This window comes from Scomber scombrus, chromosome 7 (assembly GCF_963691925.1).
Source record: "Scomber scombrus chromosome 7, fScoSco1.1, whole genome shotgun sequence".
Taxonomy (NCBI): Eukaryota; Metazoa; Chordata; class Actinopteri; order Scombriformes; family Scombridae; genus Scomber; species Scomber scombrus.
In genome coordinates, this window is record NC_084976.1 from 22435507 (window position 1) to 22457170 (window position 21664).

General features: G+C 38.6%; 1 protein-coding gene across 1 annotated transcript in view; it reads left to right on the forward strand.

Annotated features, from left to right (window-relative positions):
- The window catches only part of LOC133983027 (inactive phospholipase C-like protein 2), a 54846-nt gene that overhangs the window by 10569 nt on the left and 22613 nt on the right, over positions 1-21664 (forward strand). The window contains exon 3 of the mRNA XM_062421942.1: positions 18393-20876. Within this exon, the coding sequence (XP_062277926.1) occupies positions 18393-20876 (2484 nt within the window). The remainder of the gene's footprint in view (positions 1-18392; positions 20877-21664) is intronic.

The following is a 21664-nucleotide window of genomic DNA, read 5'->3' on the forward strand; positions in this document are numbered from 1 at the left end:
GTGCAGCGCAGTGCAAGTTTCTCCATGGAAATAATCACATGTTGAATCATATTATTCAGTCAGCCTTAGCAGCATTTCAGGTTGGATCACTCCAGCCCGGTGGATATCAGCCAAGGTATGATGTATGATATATTTAATGAGCTTGAATTGCTGTAGAAGAATTAACACATAATACTCCTGTTAAACCTGCTATAAACAAAATGTCTTTGTCCACTTGATGCAGCAGAAACAAGTCAAAAACACAGTGCTGACATGCTATCAGCTTTAAAGTTGATAGGGAGAACATATTAGCAAACACATACACATCCAGCAGTCTAGAAGCAACACTATAAGTCATTTAGAGACGTATTTTTGTGAATTTAAGGAATTATCTGTCTCTTAAGCTGCTAAAAGCTCGATTATGTTCAGCTGATTCTCTGTAGGTTCATCACTAAGAGCTCACTTTACAGACTGTTATATGATACACTTGTTTTGATAAAAAAGATTGATTATAGCTGTCTTAAAGTAACTGAAAAGAAAAGGAAAATTTAATTGGTAGCGGCTGTTTTTATTTTTAGATGTTGGGGGAGTTAGATTCCCTTTTCTTTTTGAATTTATATCTTACATTTTTTTTTTAGACGTGAACTCTTGCACTAGTGGTAAGCAGAGACGGTAGGTTAAAGATGATTACATCTACAGGAAACGTTGCGTCTTTTATGTGTGTGTACTGATCGCTGCAGGTGTTAGTTGTATTGGTAGCATCGCCACGATCGCTCGTATACGGCTGCCCCTTTCAAGTGCTTTTCTGTAGGTATCTTTTCAACGTTGGGCTTTTTTGTGCCAAAGGGCGGTTTTACAGTCTTTCATTTTCTATGTCAGGTGTCAGAAAATTTCCACAGTATGTGTCAGCACGCTGCACAGCGCATGCATACCTACATTTACATTTGACAGTAATGATTTTAAATGGCATTTAATGCAACTTCAAGACTTGGCACAGTTGAAAATCACTGCTAGTTGAAGATTTATTTACAATCCAACTTATATTTACTGATTATATATAGACTTTTAGAAGTGCTTTCCAAGAGCCAAAGTATTTTAGTGATGATATATTACAGATGAAGCCACTAGAAATTTCCCCTGTTTCCGTGATGGCTCCTTGACCGCCCCTTGATAGGTCCTTGACTGGCCGATAATGGAAGCAGGGGGGAAATGCGATGACGTGTCAATGAGGCCCCGACTGGAAACGCCCCTAAACTGCCTGAGTGAAAACCAGTTGCAATGCTTCATTTTTCCACGGGGAGGCGCAGGTATTAGTGCAGGAGACCCGAGTTAGTTTTACACACTAATATAACTTGTATTTACTTCTATTCTTCTTCATAAAGTAGCCTTATACTATATGTTGTTGTTATTGTCACTGTATCGTCACTATGTGTCTGTGTAATGCTGCTGCTACACTATAATTTCCCAGCTTGGGATCAATAACGTATATCTATCTATCTATCTATCTATCTATCTATCTATCTATCTATCTATCTATCTATCTATCTATCTATCTATCTATCTATCTATCTATCTATCTATCTATCTATCTATCTATCTATCTATCTATCTATCTAATGAAGGGTGCAATATAGTTCAATCCATTAGAAGGATGCAATTGAAGCTGCTGTGCGCCGGTAAAACACAACACAGCCGATCAATTAACAAAACGCACTATGATTAAAAAGTGCAAGCTTGTTATTCTGAGTCATGCCTGTGTAGTATGCAGTACTAGATACTAGTGTAAAAAAGACTCTAGTAAAAGCAGACGTCCTGATTCAACTCTTTATGCCAGTAAAAGTAAGACTTAGTTTAATGACTTAGAAGTCGCCAAATGACTTACTTTAACGAATTTCGTTAGTTTATATAATGCAGATTTGTAAAATATTACTTTTATGAAGGTCACAGTCACTGACAATAAACTTAGCATTTCATAATTGTGGTAGCAGCGGTGCAGCAGATGTAATGAAGTCCACGCAGCACGCTGGATGCAAACTAATATTAAGCCTTTAGCCTTTTCATTATAATGTCCATGGACATAAACTGAGTTAATTCATTAGAAGGATGCAATTGAAGATACCGTACATTTTACAGGACCTCTGACAAATCATTGTCACTGTCAAACCAAGAAATAGCCCATGTGACATACCCCGTCTAGTGATTCAAAACAGGACGCGCTATTTACTGTAATACATAGTATTTCAATGGACGGTGTAAATAATGTAAATAATGTCACGACTATTTTACTACATATTTCTTACTATTATTGTTCTTATAGTTTTTTGTTTGTTCGTTTGTTTTTTTGTATTTATTATTTATTGTTCTTTATTCTTTTCTTATTGCTGCTATTATATTCTGACACTGATACTGGGTTTCCGTTATCCGGTAATTACAAAGTCAAAAGTCAAAATGAAATGAAATGAAATGAATGACGTTGGCGCAGAACGGGTTATGAATGGAGGGGGATCTCCCACTCGAGGCACCCCCCGACACGTCACTTTCTCGTAGCCAATCGTAAGCCCTGTTGAGACCGACTGGTTTACACAATCCTTCTCCTGTCGGATTACCTCCGAAATCATCATCCAGCGTGTCATTGTCAAAAGAAAGTAAAATAGATAAAACGTTGAACTCGCTTGAGAAAACACGTCTCTGTCCGTGCAGCTAACATTAACCTCAGCTCCAGTGAGTCTGTTCAGTACTTTTATTTTATTGGCAATATGTTATAAAACATAATTGTTAAAATAATTTGATCATAATGAGAGCAGACGTAATAGAGCCATGAGAGGAAAAATTCAAAGGATTCACAGTTTGCCAGGAGACGTGCACAGGTGTGGGGGGAGGGGGGCATTCGCTTTGAAAGACAATGGAACAGGCTCCCAACCATCCCCCCAAACCCATCATCACCCCGCCAAATCCGCACCCCTTCTCAGAAAGTACTGTAGTTGCAACGGCCATGAACACTCTTGCGTGATTTGTGTGGCAATGGAACCAAATAGCCCATTAAGCCCAAACAAAAAGTTAAGCAATGATAATGCTAATAAAGTGGATGGGCTTACCTGACTTACAGCATGCACTGAACAGACCGGGGTTGGCTTGCACATTTTTCAACAATTCTACAATTCACAAATTAGCAGACGCTGAACTACTCATTCTCAGTTTTAGCACTCTGGCATAATTTGTGTGAGAATATTCAAACCAGCATCAAATGAAAGGTTAATCATCCTTTAAATTCCTTGTTTTTACGTTTGTTTCTAATTTCTCACTGTCAAATGTTTATTTTCATATAAATAAAGCTGCGTTGCCTTGTCTTGCCTTGCCTAAAATCAAATACAGTCGTTTACGTTTTTCCATTTCGTATAATTGATCTGAGCCTAAAATTGAAATATGAAAAGCAATTTGTCTTTCTTTTTTGTGTTAGATTCAAAACAAATAACAAAATAATCAGTCAGTAGGCTATTTAATTTTTTGATTTGAAAATGTGTTCCGATTTTTTGCAGTATGAACTCTTGCCAAATCCTGTCACGCACACTTTGGTTCTCTTTCTAGCACAAACATCCCATTCATTTTCCTTTCTTCACTGCTAAACAATAAAAACACTCTTAAAATACTCTACAGGCAAACACACTTCCTGTTAACCAAGAGAACATCATTAAACACATATTAAACTAATGGCACATAGCAGAGAACCATAGAATTATCGGTCAAGATTTGATTTCCATCATTTAACAACCTGAAGGTTGTAAAGTCAGTTATTTTCGGGTTGTATGCATTTACTTAACAAAGTTATGAAAATGCAGCAGAGTTTTTCCGCTGAAAACATTGTCAATAAATAACTGCTACTGCAAAGACTCGAACCCAGGTCTCCCGCACTAATGACGGACACGCTGCCCGTTACGCCACCGCTCCGGTCCTACGTTATAACGTGTCTAACTGAGAATATTACGCTTGTATGCATTCACTGAGGAAAGATTATGAAAATATAATACAACTTTCCCGCCAGAAATGTCTTTAGAACAAACATAAGATATGAAACCTTTCTAAATTCGCCCTTTTCTGTTGGCGTGGAAGATGAATACCCGCCATGTTTTCACGTTGTTATAGGCTACGTGTAGGGTGCAAATAGACACTCTGCATTTTTTATTCAAGATAGTCATGTATCTGTGTCTGCAAATTGTTTGCTCAGTCATGGTCTTCCTTGAAATTTAAAATATTTTTTCTAAGTTGTGGTGCGTGCATATAAAAAGTCAGTGGGTTACGTTAGGTAGTAAGTAAGTTTACTGGTTCGGATGACCAGTAAAAATTCATAGAATATGTGGGCTATTCTGTGACAGAAGCGCCATCACCTGGTCATACCCTGTATTACAATGAATAGGTGGGTTTACAGGAAAAGATAGACACGCCCAGGAGAAGGAGGGGGTTGCTGAGTCGGCTGGCAGCCGGCTGGGAGTCAGCTGCCATTCAGCTGGCTTTCAGCTTGAACGGGAACTTTCAAGGGGCTTCATCTGTAACACTTTAGCTGAAATTATGCTTTGTGTATGTGCGAATGGTGTCATCAGTGTTCATGTTATAAATATTTAATTCTGCGGTCTGATTAATTGAGATAATTAGTGTTGTATATTTTATAATGTATTTGTCCATGTCAGTAGCTTCACTGCTGTGCGTGAGTTAACAAGTCATTTCATGCCTCTGTCTCCTTTTTATAGGAACAAATAGAGAATTAAAGCAAGGAAGATGAATCAGTGAAACAGAATCGCTCTTGAAATGACCGTTGAAGATGCCTGATTTGGAAAAACACATTATTTTTTTACTGAAGTGTGTGTCATAAAGTTTTCCATTAAGAACGTGGTGATACAAATGTTGTTGATACTGGTATTGTCAAATTAATTATCCATAATGTCAGTCAAGAAACGGCCACTTGAGTGTAATGACTGACTTTCCAGCTGTAATTTAGCCTAAATATGCCAAGCACAGATAGTTTTTTTTTGGTTGTTAGAACCCCAAACTTAAGTTGTGCTTCTATATCTAAAAAGCGACTTGCAGAATATGTGTCGGGGCAGTTTAGCTTGCAATCCTTGGGTGTAATCCAGCTGCCTAAAATAATGCAACTGGCAGTTTATGGGGCAATTTATTGAAGTTATTTTCACAATCCGAATGTTGCTCTCTCTCCCATTCGTTCACTGTGTGTGTGTGTGTGTGTGTGTGTGTGTGTGTGTGTGTGTGTGTGTGTGTGTGTGTGTGTGTGTGTGTGTGTGTGTGTGTGTGTGTGTGTGTGTGTGTGTGTGTGTGTGTGTGTGTGTGTGTGTGTGTGTGTGTGTGTCTACACTCAGTCGCTTAACTGAATCATCGCCTATTCATCAGCTCAGGTGTCACTGATTTACACAAGAACCGCTCACCTCACCCAGTTATTTTGAGGATGGCTCAAATGACCTGGCAGTGATTACAGCTCAGCCACATTAATGGGAGAAGTGATATCGCCTGCTTGATTTGCTTTGATATTAACGCTGTAATAAGTAATGAAGCACAGAGAATAGGAGAATGGATATTAAAACTGTTAACTAGTTCAGTCTCTACTACACCATTATCATATACTTAAATCCACAGTCAAAATATTCTTAATAAACTCCTTTATGGACAGTATGTTTAGGGTTTTACACAACCTTTAATAAAATTAATGCTCTCACAGGAAATTTACTTAAATACTTTTCCTGGAATTAATCATGGAAACCAAATATTTGCTCGTCAAACTCAGTGTTGATTTAAAATATTTTATAATTTAGCTGTTCGAAAGTGCTCTGGACTAAGTGTGTTGACATAATCTACTTTGATAATTGATGTAGACCAGATCTTTGTTCTCTGTTGTCTCATTGTAGTTTCCCGCTCACACTTAATATTTGAATATTTGATAAGATTATCCATGTAATGATCTCTAGTGGAAAAATGTTAGCAGCATTTATTATATAGAGTGTGCCACTAATTTGATGTTTAGTTATTTGAAGAAACACAACGTGAAATTGAAACAATGTAGAAAAAGATATTTAGTGAAATATATGTTAGTAATTAACTAGTTGAAAATAGGGATACATTTAATGGTTAGTTTGGAATATTTAAAAGTAACATTTCTTTCCCATGCTTTGTGGGTGTGTCCCTTTTTGCTGTGTCATCACTATTCATAAAAGGGCTGCACGATATGGACAAATTATTGTATCTAAATATCAATACGATACACTATATGACTGATTTCCCACTTGTTTGAAATCTACAGTTCAGCAACAGTGAAGATTAAGCATTCTTAAACAAAACAGCATAATAATACCACATTCATTTTGCACTCATCATAAAGTTAGGGTATGGCCATTTGAGAAACACTCGGGGGCATGTACATTATTAAGTGAAATGCATCACTCTGGTGCACTCTGAGATCAAAAGTAAGAGGTTATATCTTATTGGATTTAGTAAACCAAACATATCTTTTTTCTACATTGTGTTTCTTCAAATAACTAAACTTACTGTCTTCACTTATCCATAAAAGACTAGACTTCTAGATGACTTAGAAGGGGATCAGGATCAGAGTTGATTTATTGTACAGATGGAAATAAAGATCTCTCATTAATCTTTTGCTTTTTTACACTGAAGCTAAAGCTAAAACCGCTGCATGTGCATGCCAGCGTTTCAGCGGTTTGAGGCTGAGCTGCAGGGTTGAGTTGAGGTGTGTGGGGAAGGTTATTTGTGCTATTAAATGTAACCATTTAATCTGCATGAAAGAAGATAACATCTCGTCCTACATCCCTTATATCTCCACATTTGATATCGTCCATATCATCGCTTTTTGCAATATTAATATCTTGCACGTTCATATCTAGATATAGATACGATAACGATATATCGTTCAGCCCTAATTCATACCTATACAACCAGTAGTTAGATTACTAAAGCACTACATTGTTAAGAGCACAAACTTTTTTACAATAGATATAACCTTTTTAATTTTGCTTTCAGAGTTCACCAGAATGATGCATTTGGTCTAAAAATGTACATAATCTTCCCACATAGAGGATCGTACTGAGGTCCAATCACCATAGTTTCTCAAAATGTTGTGGGAAACCCTGTGTTAGTATGTACATTACACCAAACACCTTACACATCGAATCTTCTTTCATTGTAATTTCATCATGTCCAGATAGTGATTTTCTTATTGACTTTACACACTGAAACACCTCCTTCGTGGTGGACACTTTCATCATTAACAGGTGGGGCATGCAATCAATAATCAATATATTGAACAAAGTTGATGATCAAGATGATGTATTTTACCCAGTCATGTGACTCTTAAGTCAATACACACAGCAGTAACATAATATAGACAAAAATATCACTATATAAAGGTGGTTATTATGTTAGATTAATATACTTACTATATAAATTATAATTATAAAAAATTAAGTATTTGCTATTCAAAGTACCTCAACATTGTCTTCTTACATTGCTGTTCAACTTTAAGAGAGTATTTAAATTAATCAGCTATGATGTTTTTTTACAATAATATTACCAATGAAAATCTAATGAAATTGGCAGCTAATAGACTGTTATTTTTTTACTGTGTGAAGTGAAATGTTTGAAGGCTGCCAGTGGGCTGAAACCGTCTCATCATGGATGTCTTATCAGATGCTGAGCTGAGCTGTGCTGATGCCTTTCTTTTTTTTAGTCTGAACTGTGACGTGACAGATTGATCTCATTCACATTCTGATCAGAGCTCACCGAGGTGTGATCAGAATGTGAATAAGATCATTTTCAGGAATTTCTGACTTGAATAATGTTTAAATGCTTTTAAGTCTGACATGATTGAACAGTTTTACTGCTGTTGCGTCGCACAGCTCATCAATTAATAGACTCATCAATAAATGAACAGTACTGCGTTTATGTTTGTAGACGCCCAGTTGGATTAAGATACCGTTTTTGATTGTTTTATTGTGTTTTTTTTTTTTTTTAACCCTTTTGTAAGAAGAAGAATAATAATTTAGTGTAAAGAACATATTACTCCTCTGTGGCCGTCTCCAGCATCACATTGGCTTTGACTTCTCGGTGTATGTCAGTGATTCATAACTCCAGACGGGTCTCAGGGAAGATTATATAAAGTGTTTGCATTGTAAGCAGAGAGCTTTCATATCCGAGGGTCCCAGAAGTGCAGACAATCCTGGTGAGGTTTAAGATGACTAATGACTTGCCGTTTTTCCATTACATGGTACCGGCTCTACTCATCTCTGCTCTGCTCTACTCGTCTCTGCTGGATTTTGGTATGAGGTACTTTAGTGTATTTCGATTTCCTTTACTGATTGTACCCCCTTAATGTAAGGTGGGGTTTGCAGTGACGACTGTTGCTAATTGGTCGAACACATACACAGCGCAGCACCTTCAACTTGTGTATCACTTTATTTAAACAAAGAAATACTCTTGCATATCTATTTAGGACCAAAGGAGGGCATTTGTCTTTTTTGGTAACGTTTAGGGATGTCCCGATCCAGCTTTTTGCACTTCCGATCCGATACCGATATTGTAGCTTTTAGCATCGGCCGATACCGATACCGGCCGATCCAAGCATGTATTAAAGATTAAAGATATTTACTTATTTTGTTGTTATACTCATGTTGAAAAGGGTTTTACTCTTAAGAACAACTAGCCAACTTAATTAGGTTAGTTTGAATAATCCACAATGGTTGGTAATGAGAAGCTGACCTGTTTATTCTTAACAGGGTTAAATAAACACAAAATAGACAAAATAATAAATAGTCAATTAACCACACAAACTGAATTGGCATCAGTGCTCTGCTCTTGAACAACAAGAGTGTAAACCAAGGCTTAAAAAGCCATCAGTGCAAACAATATTGTAAACTGTATTAAAAAAGCAAAACACACAAAAAAGCTGAGTAGAAAATAAATAGTGGGATGCTGGACAGGTCGCTAGGTGTGCTGAAAAACGCGGACCGGATTTGGGGGGGAAAGCTGAAAAAAACTGGAATGGATTACCTACAGCGGTGCGCTGGGAAACATGGACCGGAGTTTTGAAAACAAACTGGATCGGGAGTCCGGATCGGGATTTTCCCGTGCAGGCCGATCCGATATTGATATGCATTTTTTGCTAATATCAGCGGCCGATCCGATCCAAATATCGGATCGGGACATCCCTAGTAACGTTAAAAGTAAAAGCTTTGTTGTTGGCTTTCTGACTCGTGTATAAAGAAATATGGAAAAAAAGAGAGAGAGAGAGCGCAAGAGAAATAGAAATAAAAGGTGTTTTCCGATAGTTTAATGTCATCAAACACTCAACAGATGATTCAATGTGGAGGCAGATGCTCTTAGTTTTATTTTCCTCCTGTGTGAATGCTGTGTTTCGAGCATGGCTGTAATTTTTTAGCCGAGAGAGAGAGAGGGACAGCGTGGCGATGGTTGGGCAAGGAAATAGAGAGAGGAGCAGTATAAGAAATGACTGAACAATCAGTTGGTGTTCAGTGTTTTCATGTTACCGTTTAGTATCAGCTCAGCTTGCTTTGAACCTCCAAACTAGAGCCAAACCAATACTGGACTTTTTGGATTAATGCCGATACTGATATTAGGAAGTTAAAAATCCTGATATGGCCGATAAAAACTCCAATATATATCTTTGTCACAAGTGTTTGAAAACCATATTAGAGGGGTCACAACGTCATTCGATGATACTGGCTGACGGGCCCTACTCCATACTGAAAAATGATGAATGAAAGAAGGGAAGGTGCTATAAGCATATGCTTCAGCCTAAACCTTTTCGGTCAAACTGCTTTACTTATTTATTTATTTTAGATGTGGTGGAGATGAGGGACATTAAGCAGGGAAATATGATTATTTGCTTTGTTAGTCTTTTTGTACATGAGTGTTTGGAGTTCATGTGACAGAAATAAACTAAACTAAACAGGTACGAGGTACTACCCACAACTTTTACCTAATGGAAAAAACAAAAACAGGAAAGTCGAGCCGGTACAATTTAGTGAAAAGGGGGACGTAAGAGTGACCTGGTGATTATTTTGGGGTATTTTAATCTGAGAGGAGACCAGCTAAGCTTCATCCAGTCTCATTCAATCAGAAGACCCATCACACTGATTGGGAAATGATGTGCTCACCATGAGTACCGGTCATGATTTAAAATGCCCTGGTTGACATTTTTTTAAAGGTCCCATTTATAAAAAAAAAAAAGGAAAAAAAAAAAGGAACCACACTAGCCATAAAATTATTAGGAAACCAGTTGTAAAGGGTAAAGTTTTAATGGTTAAAGGTGGTTTACGTGACATAATGAACAAATGGCATACAGTAGTAGTGGAGGAAGTGACTCAGCTGATATCTACACATGACTGAGATTTTCACAGGCTTATATTTAATTAGCAGCTAACCATTTCATAAGTGAGTAATCCCTTCCAGTAGATGGGTCGATGATGACGTGATGTAACCCAGTGTCAATAGGTTAACCAGTATTTTTTCATAAAAATCAGATTAAATTTTGCTTTGGTGACAGAGAAGGTATTCAGCATGCCCTTTAAGCATAGACCAGACTGCAACTTAAGAAAGCTTCGACATTGTTTTAAAGGTTTTAATATGACTAAATAAATAAACGCGTTTATTGTGGTTTATGGCTCAGTCAGTATTTGAAAACACAAGGCTCTCTGTGACTAAGACCTGATGATGTAAAACTTTGGAGTACCACATTGAGAAGAGTTTGAGAAAAATTGTGGTTAACAGTAAGTGATTTTCTTTGGTTGAACATACATTGTCCTCTTTCATAACTGGAATTGTACCTGATCAACATTTTCCCTCTATGCAAGCCTTCTATGGATTGAGAGCCAAGCTAAATGGTATATGGACTGTACTTCTATAGCGCTTTTCTAGTCGGTATGACCACTCAAAGCGCTCTTACACTACGTCTCATTCACCCATTCACACACATTCATATACTGATGGCAGGTGCCAAGCTGCTCATCAGGAAGACACTAACCATTCATACACATTCCCACACTGTTGGCGTAGCAACGGGAGCAATTTGGGGTTAAGTGTGGACTGGAGGAGCCGGGAATCGAACCACTCTACCTTCTGAGCCACAGCCGTCCCTTAAGCTACACAACTGTGGGAATTACGTCGTTCTTTATTGGAAGTATTTCATATCATATCTTCTTCATTAGATTACTTGATCTGGAATCGATTATTATTTTATTCGCCGACAACTACTTAATCTGTAAAAAAAAAAAAAAGAATAAGAAAAGAGAGAGAAAAGAGAATCAACATCCCCAGTTTACGGCTTTCGGGGAAGAGTTATTCATACTGACAAATGTGACTTTTGTTGGACCATATGAAGAACATATTTCTAAATAAAGTTGTTCCCTTCTGTAACTGCTGATTCTAATTTAATTTCATGTTTTTGTCCATGTGTATCCAGACAACAGTGTTATGCAAGAGGTCAGACTATCCGGCGACTGAGGTCAGCTCTTCTTTTCAGTGCAGCTGTACTACACTGAAGGCGAAGGCGACACAGAAACACTCGTAGCTGTTAGCGAGCAGCTGCTCTCACGTCTCCCCAGGTGTTGTTGTTTGTTTTTCGGCAGAAACTCTCCCGCTCTCTGCCTGCTCAGCCTGCTCATGGATGGTAGCTGCAGCTTCACCATCACACTTTCATGCTCTCTCTCCCTCTCTCTCTTTCTCTTTCTCTCTCGACTGCATGATCGCTACGCACTGCCTTATTCCTCAAAGGAGCCACGCTACCAAGGGTTTCCCAGGAAACGACACAGAGGTTGACTCATGTTTCAGCGCATCTCTGCACAGAGGCTCCCAAACACTATTGATTTCTGAATGAATGGATGTTTGGCGTTATTTTTGGCATACAAAAATATATTTTTGGGCCTGGCGGGGGTTCTCATTGGTCTGTTGGCCCGCCAGGTCTGTACAATTGTAGGGGAAACACTGATGGAGATTTATTTTCGACAAAAGGGCCCCTGGCTGGTTTTAAATTTGTATTCAGATGAATTCTACTCACTGAATTGATTTCCGTTATTGTGAATTGATGCCAGTCCTGGTCTAGAGCTGAAAGGGGATTTATGCTGCAATATGATTCAGGTGATGCTTGCTTAGGGGACGAAGGTAGAAGAGTGGAGCAGAGAGTAATGGGTCCCCTGTGATGTCCTCAGATGTGCAGACAGTTCATAACTGCTCAGTGAGCCAGGAAAAATGTGTGATATAGTCCTTTAGGGGATTCAGATTCCTATGGGATCTGTGAGTAGTTTGATATCATCTGTCTTAGTTATTCACACTCTCTCTATCTCATTATGTTCTTACCTGAATTTGTTCTTACTCTGCGACTCTGTAACCAGTATATTAGAGCTACTTGTATTTACAACATCATTGAGACTAAATATACAACCTTTAAGTGGGTGAAATCACTAATTATGCAATTTATTCATCAATCTAGTCCTTTTCTCATCTTGAAGTTTATAATAGTATTTTAAGTTTTTAGTCTTGCCTCGTCAATAGTGAAGTTCAGTTATGTAAACATCATCATCAACCAATAGGGTCTCTCTCTCCAGCACCAAACAGGAAGCAGCAAACTGGGTGGACAGTAGACATAGCGGAGACTCCGGGAAGGCGTCCCTGCCCCTCAACCGGGGTCATGTCCATATTCTGCTGTTCTTCTTTTCGGCTGTTTTTTTTCAGAACAAACCACTGGACACACAGAGGGGCAGCTGTGGCCAAACTCTGCCTCTGTTTCTGCTCCATTGTTTGACAGTTTTTATTTTTTCTTCTTGTAAATTTCCACCAGAAGCAGGATGGGGAAATAATCTCTAAAGGAAGCGAGTTGTAGTCTTGCAAACCCTTGACTCTGCTTGACCCCAGTGTCTGTAAACTGTGACTAAAAACTCAGCGACTTATGAAACATTGTCTCTAGATGTGAGTGGGTGTCAGACTTTAGTCTTTAAAAAGTCTTCTAGTGTATGTAGTGTAGGCACTGTAATAAAACGCAGTGAGTAAAAACACACAACTTCATCAATAAATCTTTTCAACATCCATAAAGATGTAGAAAAGTGATATTTTCATCTATTCTGTTTGCAGTCTCTCATCCACCGCTGGTATGTTTTACACAAACACAGTGCGCAAGTTCAGCTAATAGTGAATAATTATAAACAAGCTAAAACAAAAGCTGTCTGTATGTAGTCTGTTTAGTTTAGTTTGCCACATATCTAAAAATGTGGCAATATCTTGTTAACTTAGGCTGAGACAAACAGTCCTTCCTCTCCTCTGTACCAGCTCATCCATACAGGCTGGTCTTTTTAAAGGAATATTATTCATATTATTAAGATTTTACATTGATTTCCAGTCAGATATTATTGAGTTTATATAGTGACTTTGCTGTTGTAAACATTACTGTTGCTGTTCTAGAAACAATATTTAATTACATTTAAATTATAAATAAATTCTAATCCTGTTTTAATGCATTTTTTAAAAGGTAAGTCTTTAGTAAAGGAAAAAGGACCAATAAATGGTAAATGGACTGTACTCATACAGCGCTTTTCTAGTATTTTTAGACTAAATGTCGCATTCACACATTCACACACTGACGACAGAGAACAACCTGCTCATCAGGAGGATCTAACATCTCCTCACATAATCATACACCTTTGGCGCAGCTATCAGGAGCAATTTGGCGTTAAAGGGCCGTCCACACTTAGACAATAACTATAACTATAATGACAAAGATGTGAGCATCCACACTAAGAATGAAAACATCCTGTAAACAGCAGTGTCCAGTATGCGCTGCACACTCCAGCTGTGTCTGCAGCTACTGATCGATTAGCTGTTACTGCTGTAGTCTGTTGTACGGAGAAATAAAAAGAAAAGCAGAAGAGTTCAGAGTAGGGTGCTGATTCAGTGTGTTGATCAGAAGTATTTCAGACTCTAGTTGCTGTGATGTTTCAGTATTTACAGACCAAACTGAGCCGAAGCAGATGTTGAAGCGCAGTGTGTAAAATTTGCCCCGCTGTGGCAGTAACACACGTTATGAGCACAGATCCGCATTCTTTTGTTTTTTTTAACATTATAATACAGAACAAAGTTGCCGCATCTTTGTAATAATTAGGATCTATTAAATAAATCACCTCTGGATGTCATCCTGCTCCAATTTACAGCGCGTCAGTGCGTGGTGAGACAGGAGCAAAACCAGATTAAATAAAATAAATACATCAGTCAGAGGAAGGATTTTGATTGGCTGTCAGTGTTTTATCGTTAGGGGTACTACTAGTGATACTAGTAGTACCCCTAAGTCTCATTCATCAGGCGCATATTGTAACGGTATGTAAAGGCATGAAAGTAATTTCCCCTGACAAGGATGAGCCTGATGGGATTATCCTTGTTATTATGAAACACTATGAAAACATCTAATATCCTTTTTATGTTTCACTGACTTGACTTTAAAATGCACCAGGGGTTTTCTTGTCTTCTCTCTTCTTCAGAACACAACTAAAAAGAGAAATAAACCGAGGAACAGATAATGAGCGTAGACACAGTGATGCAAAATGTATCTCAACAATAATTGAAAAAATGACTTTAACCTTGATTCCCATGGCAGTATTGAAAAAAAGAAAAAAAAGAAGCAGTTTCCCAAAGTGATTGTGTGGCGGTGTGTTTTGGATGTTTACCCCCCCGTCCCTCCATCCCCAAAATGCTGTTTTCTCTTTTCTCTCAGTACTTAACATAATAACACAAAAACAATAGTTACACGCCAGCGGGGATTTGATAGGGTTGTTTATCAATACCAGTGACTCAGCATGTACTTACTGGTGCTGTAATTTCTGGCTTATGAAATGTACTTTCCAGTTGATATTTTATAGCAACCACACAGCTCTGTGGAATTTTAATACACTCCCAATCTAACAGTGCTGGTAACTTGTTGATCCTTGAGGGTCTGTAAGACTTAAAGAAGCCTATTAAAACCTTTTTTATAAACAAATTTTTAAGTCATGCCTATTAATAAAGGTACTAATTGAAGGCTGTGTGCACTGAAATAAATTGGACATTTTTGGTGGTCATATTTCAAATTGTGTATTATATGATGGCCAACAAAAAACCTAATGGTTCACTTTGAAGATGTAGTTTATTGTTGAACTTGAGAGATTATCTATTATACATGGCTAGAACAATATGTAGTCTATAAAAAGATATCTGATATAACTATTTAATACATAATCTGATTGTGTGAGCTTTTCTTTTCAATTACCATGTACGGACAAATAAAGCTGTATGTATTTCACAAGAAAACACCCTTGACTGCCCAGCTGACTTTCACCAGAGGCAGAAAAGGTAGAAGTATTCTCCTCAGGAAATATTGAGAAACGTTACGACAGAGATGGGTGTGTCCGGTATTGTTTTGTAGTTTTGGTCAAAGAAGCGAGGGGAAATCCTGCAGAGGATGCCTGGCATGGCAGCCCTGGCAATGCAGCAGGAACCTGACGTGTACTGTAGCAAGCTGCGACTGTAACTCAAGGTTAACATGAAGACAACATTTCCACATTCTTGCCCAGATCATAAGGATTATCTGCAGTCATGCATTTAGGTTTTAAGCTCCCCTTTTTATATAATGAACTCTCCTAAAGCAGCAGACTGTGGAACAGAATGTGATTTGTTATTTTACTTGATCCATTCTTAGTTCAGAGAGGTGTAAGCTTTGACTATCAGAGTAAACCTGTGCAATACTCAAACACTCAGATGGGTTTACTAATGATTAATTTAGAAAAAAAATCATTGCATAAATCTCAATAAATAATTTCAGACTTGCCTTCTGAAAAGCCTTCCTGGATCTGTTTCATAAGATGTTTATTATTTCAGTAGATTGTATTTGAGATGTTTTTCATATTGGGGAGGACTTTGTTTATATCTGTCCCCTCTACATTTCCATTTATTTTATTATTGTATGTCAACTACAACAACGTGTTAATTGTGCAAACAAATTAACAATCTGACTGAGACTGTGCTGTCAGTCGCAGGCTACACTATAGTCAGTCTCCATTTATTTTTTGGACTGATGAGAATTATATTTTTTACATGTCTTTGAAAAACATACTAAACTTATTATGGTGTGATTTTTTTTGCGGGGATCTCTACCAAACAAAGATGTTTTCTTAAAGCTATCATATGTAACTATTCTGCATTAAAATGTCTAAAAACAACTAGACCTATGTTATATATTTTGTTCAGTTGTGTACCTACATAATCCCAAATGTTTCCAACAATTTTCCGACACAACGGTGACTACTAAAGAGTATGTGTACAAGATAATATGTGGGTGTTGTGGTTGTACACCAGACACTCTGTCATAAATTGGCTTGTAATCAGTTATAGACCTCGGTTGTTGTCAAGTATATATTTTAACCGGATGAAGGATTTTAGTCATCGGATGTCTGGATCTTAAGTTATCAGAGAAACAAGCTGAGCAAACATTAGCGTCTGCTCGCTCAGACACAGTCCCTCCCGAAGGTCCTCTGAGTTTTAACATGAAACTGCTTTATTCTGTGTTTTTCCCAGCTGTAATCTGCATGTTCGTTTGTTTTGGAGAGGGGACCTCTGTGGATAATTTGGCTCCCTGCTGAACGATTAACGCTGAAGTAATCCTAACTAAGAGAAGCCGACTGCAAAGATGGCAGCGGCGGTTGTTTTTACAATGAAGACAACAACTCACATAGTATGATATCAATACAATCTTGATTAATTGATCAGCCCTACACGTGATGTAGCACAGCTGTGTTTCTCTGAGGGCAGCTGCTGAACCACAGTAGTGTGGTGAGACCGCAGGGGAAGCGGTAAGCAGGCAGACAGGAGTCCAAATCGGGTGTTTACCATGAAACGGCTTCAAAAATTACAAAAAAAGATATAGCCACACTGTCCTCTCTCTTAGGTGGTGTAGTCAGATATTGTGTTGTAAATATCATGGGCAGAGAGGCTGATTTTCATTGTTGAATTGATGTAAGGAGGAACATGTCACACAGGGGTGGGCGGAAAAAAAATCTACTCACGATATATCAGAATCACGATTAATTGTCCTCTACGGTTCTGAATCTATCCATGTTAACATATTTAAGTAATACATGTAACCCATCTTATTGTCACTTGACACAATAATGTTTCAGTCCTGGTCCTCTCTCAGTTGGTGAGGCAAATCTGAGTTTGATTACATAAGAGGCTGTGAAGGTTTTGAACATTTCATTAAACCCTGAAGGAAAATTAACATCAAGAGTTTCTCCTGGAGCGCCGCGGAGGGAATTCTTAACTTGGCAACATCTTATAGTCGACAAAGTGATGCATTCCTTTTGTATAAGTGTTACTATTAAACTGCCACATGATGATTAACAAGGGTTTGGGATTGGCTGGTGCTAAACCTGCCAAATGAGTTTGAATAATACAAAATATAAAATTGTCTCCGAATGCTGAAGGTACCTGCCGCAGTGGAAAGAGCAGGGTTCATTTAAAATGTCAAAAATGTGGCTGCTGTAGATGGCTAGATTTGTGTGGGTGATATTTTCCCGAGGGAGATTCCCGGTTGCATCTCCATAATATACAGTGACAGGGTAGCTTGAGTCAACCAGCAAAGTTGCTGCTGTGAATCTACTAAGCAAATGTTCAGAGAGAACAAAAGGGGACTGGTGAGGAAGGACAAAATACGCCAACAGTTCAGAGCAGGCAGCCTTGTTGTCTTCTGTTGTATTGCTCTATACGGTAGTGATTTACATTAGTCAGACTAATATTGAATATAGCAGTGAAATAGAAAGCAGAAAAGGGGAATTCCTATATTCAGATTATATTCCATTTGTGCAGAAAACTGGTTTAAAAATTTCTGTAGTGACTGTGTGAAAGGTTCATTGAGGGAATTTTGGGCCTAAATCTAATTTAAGTTGTGGAAAAATTAACTATAATGAACACATTTTGTTCTGTCGCAGATTAAAGCAAATAAGTGTTGTTTACCCTATTGAAAGGTAATGTAATAACTGTCCCATGTATTTTTATGAAAACGAAGGTTAAGTGTTAAGTTTGTACTTGACAGCCAAGTTGGTCTCATGTTTGTTTTTCTACAGCTAAAAGAGATTGAAAAAAAATAATATGCACGTCAAACTGTACTCTTCAGACTTGATTCAGGTAGCAAAAATAGATGCATTTAATTGCTGTTTGTTAAAACATAAAATGATAAAACTTTCCATGATTTCCCTCAGTGTTCATGATTTTTTTTTTCTATTGCTCAAAGTGTGAATCTTAAAAATTATATAATTTTATTATTCACTGTTTTTTGTAAAGATTTTCATATGTGTTCCTCTATTTCTTCACAGGATGGCTCAAGACAGCGTAAAGAACGAAAGAAGACAGTATCATTCAGCAGCATGCCAACTGAGAAGAAAATCAGCAGTGCGAGCGACTGTATCAGTGCAATGGTGGACGGCTCCGAGCTGAAGAAAGTGCGATCCAACTCACGCATTTACCACCGCTACTTTCTCCTTGATGCCGATATGCAGTCTTTGAGATGGGAGCCCTCAAAGAAGGAATCAGAAAAGGCCAAAATTGATGTAAAATCCATAAAGGAGGTTCGGACAGGGAAAAATACAGACATGTTTAGAACTAATGGAACCTATGATCAGATATCAGAAGACTGCGCTTTCTCAATCATCTTTGGGGAGAACTATGAGTCCCTAGACCTGGTGGCCAACACTGCAGATGTAGCCAACATATGGATCACAGGACTGAGGTACCTGATCTCCTATGGGAAACATACTTTAAATATGATCGAGAGCAGTCAGAACAACATGCGCTCATCTTGGCTTGGGGAACTTTTTGACGAAGCCGACAGTAGCAACAGCAAACAGATAACAATATGTGCTGCTGTGCAGCTAGTCAAAAAGTTGAACCCAGGACTTAAAAATGTGAAAATAGAACTGAAGTTCAAAGAGATTCACAAAGCTAAGGACAAAGTAGGTTCTGATGTGACAAAAGAAGAGTTCATTGAGGTCTTTCATGATCTTTGCACCAGACCAGAAATATACTTTCTCTTTGTTCAGTTCTCTAGTAACAAAGAGTTTCTGGATACCAAGGACTTAATGATATTTCTGGAGGCAGAGCAGGGTATGGCACAAGTCAGTGAAGACACCAGCTTAGAGGTGATCCAGAAGTATGAACCGTCTAAAGAGGGCCAGCTCAAAGGTTGGCTATCTCTTGATGGGTTTACCAACTATCTTATGTCTCCAGAGTGCCACATATTTGATCCTGAACACAAAACAGTATGTCAAGACATGAACCAGCCGTTGTCCCACTATTACATCAATGCATCCCACAACACATACCTGATAGAAGATCAGTTCAGAGGTCCCTCTGATGTGACAGGGTATATCCGTGCCCTCAAGATGGGCTGTCGCAGTGTAGAGCTGGACGTGTGGGATGGGCCTGATAACGAACCCGTTATTTACACTGGTCACACGATGACCTCACAGATTGTTTTTCGGAGCGTCATTGACGTCATCAACAAGTATGCTTTCGTTGCATCTGACTTTCCACTGATACTATGTTTAGAAAACCATTGCTCTTTAAAGCAGCAGAGAGTCATGTTTCAACACCTGAGGAAGATCCTTGGCGATAAAATCAACATAGATGTTCCTAAACCTGAGGACTGCTACCTCCCCTCTCCCTCTGAACTGAAGGGAAAGATCCTGCTGAAGGGTAAGAAACTGAGCACAAACTGCACTGCTTCAGAAGGCGAAGTAACAGATGAGGATGAAGGGGCAGAGATGTCTCAAAGGATGAGCATTGAGTCTGCAGAACAACAGACTATCGCACCCAAGAAATTTCAGCTGTCAAAGGACCTCTCTGATCTGGTCACCTTGTGCAAGTCTGTTGAGTTCAAAGACTTCCCAACATCTTTCCAAAGCCAGAAGCACTGGGAGCTTTGCTCTTTCAATGAAGTCTTTGCCAGTCGCTGTGCCACTGACTACCCAGGGGACTTTGTTAACTACAACAAGAAGTTCCTAGCACGAGTTTACCCTAGCCCCATGCGCATCGACTCCAGCAACATGAATCCACAAGATTTCTGGAAGTGTGGTTGCCAGATTGTGGCAATGAACTACCAGACGCCTGGCCTGATGATGGATTTAAACATCGGCTGGTTCCGTCAGAATGGGAACTGTGGTTATGTGCTGCGTCCAGCAATCATGAGAGAGCACGTTTCATACTTTAGTGCAAACACTAAAGATTCAGTGCCTGGTGTTTCTCCACAGCTCTTACACATCAAAATCATCAGTGGACAAAACTTCCCCAAACCCAAAGGCTCAGGTGCCAAGGGGGACGTAGTGGACCCTTATGTATACGTGGAAATACATGGCATTCCTGCTGACTGTGCTGAGCAAAGGACTAAAACTGTTAACCAGAATGGGGACAACCCTCTGTTTGATGAGAGCTTTGAGTTTCAGATAAATCTGCCAGAACTTGTGATGGTACGCTTTGTGGTGCTGGATGACGACTACATTGGTGATGAATTCATCGGCCAATATACGATTCCCTTTGAGTGTCTCCAGCCAGGTTTCCGCCACATACCGTTACAGTCTCTGACAGGAGAAGTTCTGCCACACACCTGGGTGTTTGTTCATGTGGCCATAACCAATCGGAGGGGAGGTGGCAAACCACACAAAAGGGGACTGTCTGTAAGAAAGGGAAAGAGGAGTCGAGAGTATGCCAGCATGAGAGTGCTATTGGTCAAGGCTGTGGATGATGTCTTCAAAACAGCCCTGCTGCCACTGAGGGAAGCCACAGACTTCAGAGAAAACATGCAGGTAAGACAATTCATTTAACCTCCTTAAATGCTCATTACATTTTCCTGTGTCTTCACATTTTGTTTGCATGCACTACTTAGCCAAATAGGATAATCATGGATGACTGTGGTAACTACATGATTCTTTTTTGTTCTTCAGTTAATGAAATAGTTAATTTAAAGGCATCTTACAGTCTCCTCCCCATGTCAGAATAAGAAGCAGCGTCTCTGCTGTACCATTAGCGATGGGGAAAACCAACATTGTGTAAGGTGCTGATGAGGATTTCTGAGGTGAAACAGACTGAACACAGTTATTTACTTTACCCCAGAGTTGGTTTAAGTTTGTTAATACTACGTTTTGTGTTGGTCAGCCGGTCTCATTTTTTTACTGCTGGAGTTCGCTGCTCCACTCCGCTAAAGTTAGGCTCTGAGTGACGCTGTAGAAAGTTCACAATGTATTCCATGTTCGTCTCGGAAAGGTAATTATTTAGACGTTAAATCAAAACATGCTCGCAACTCGCAACTTTGTGAAGATTAATTACAAGATAACTCTCATTTAATCTAAAAATACATTTTCCCCCATCCCTAAAAGCCATTATAAAGTCTTGTGTATAAATTGGAAAATTTTACATGTAACCCTTTTTGAATTGTGACATTTGTAAAAATCACTGCAAGTCACTGCATTAATAAGTTGTTAACGTGTTTAACCCAAAGCGCCTGTTGATTTTAATGGCTCCCAAACCAAAGCAAACCAGTTTCATCCTCTGTCATCTTTTTAAAAATATCTTTTTTCTTGTTTGATACTAAGCA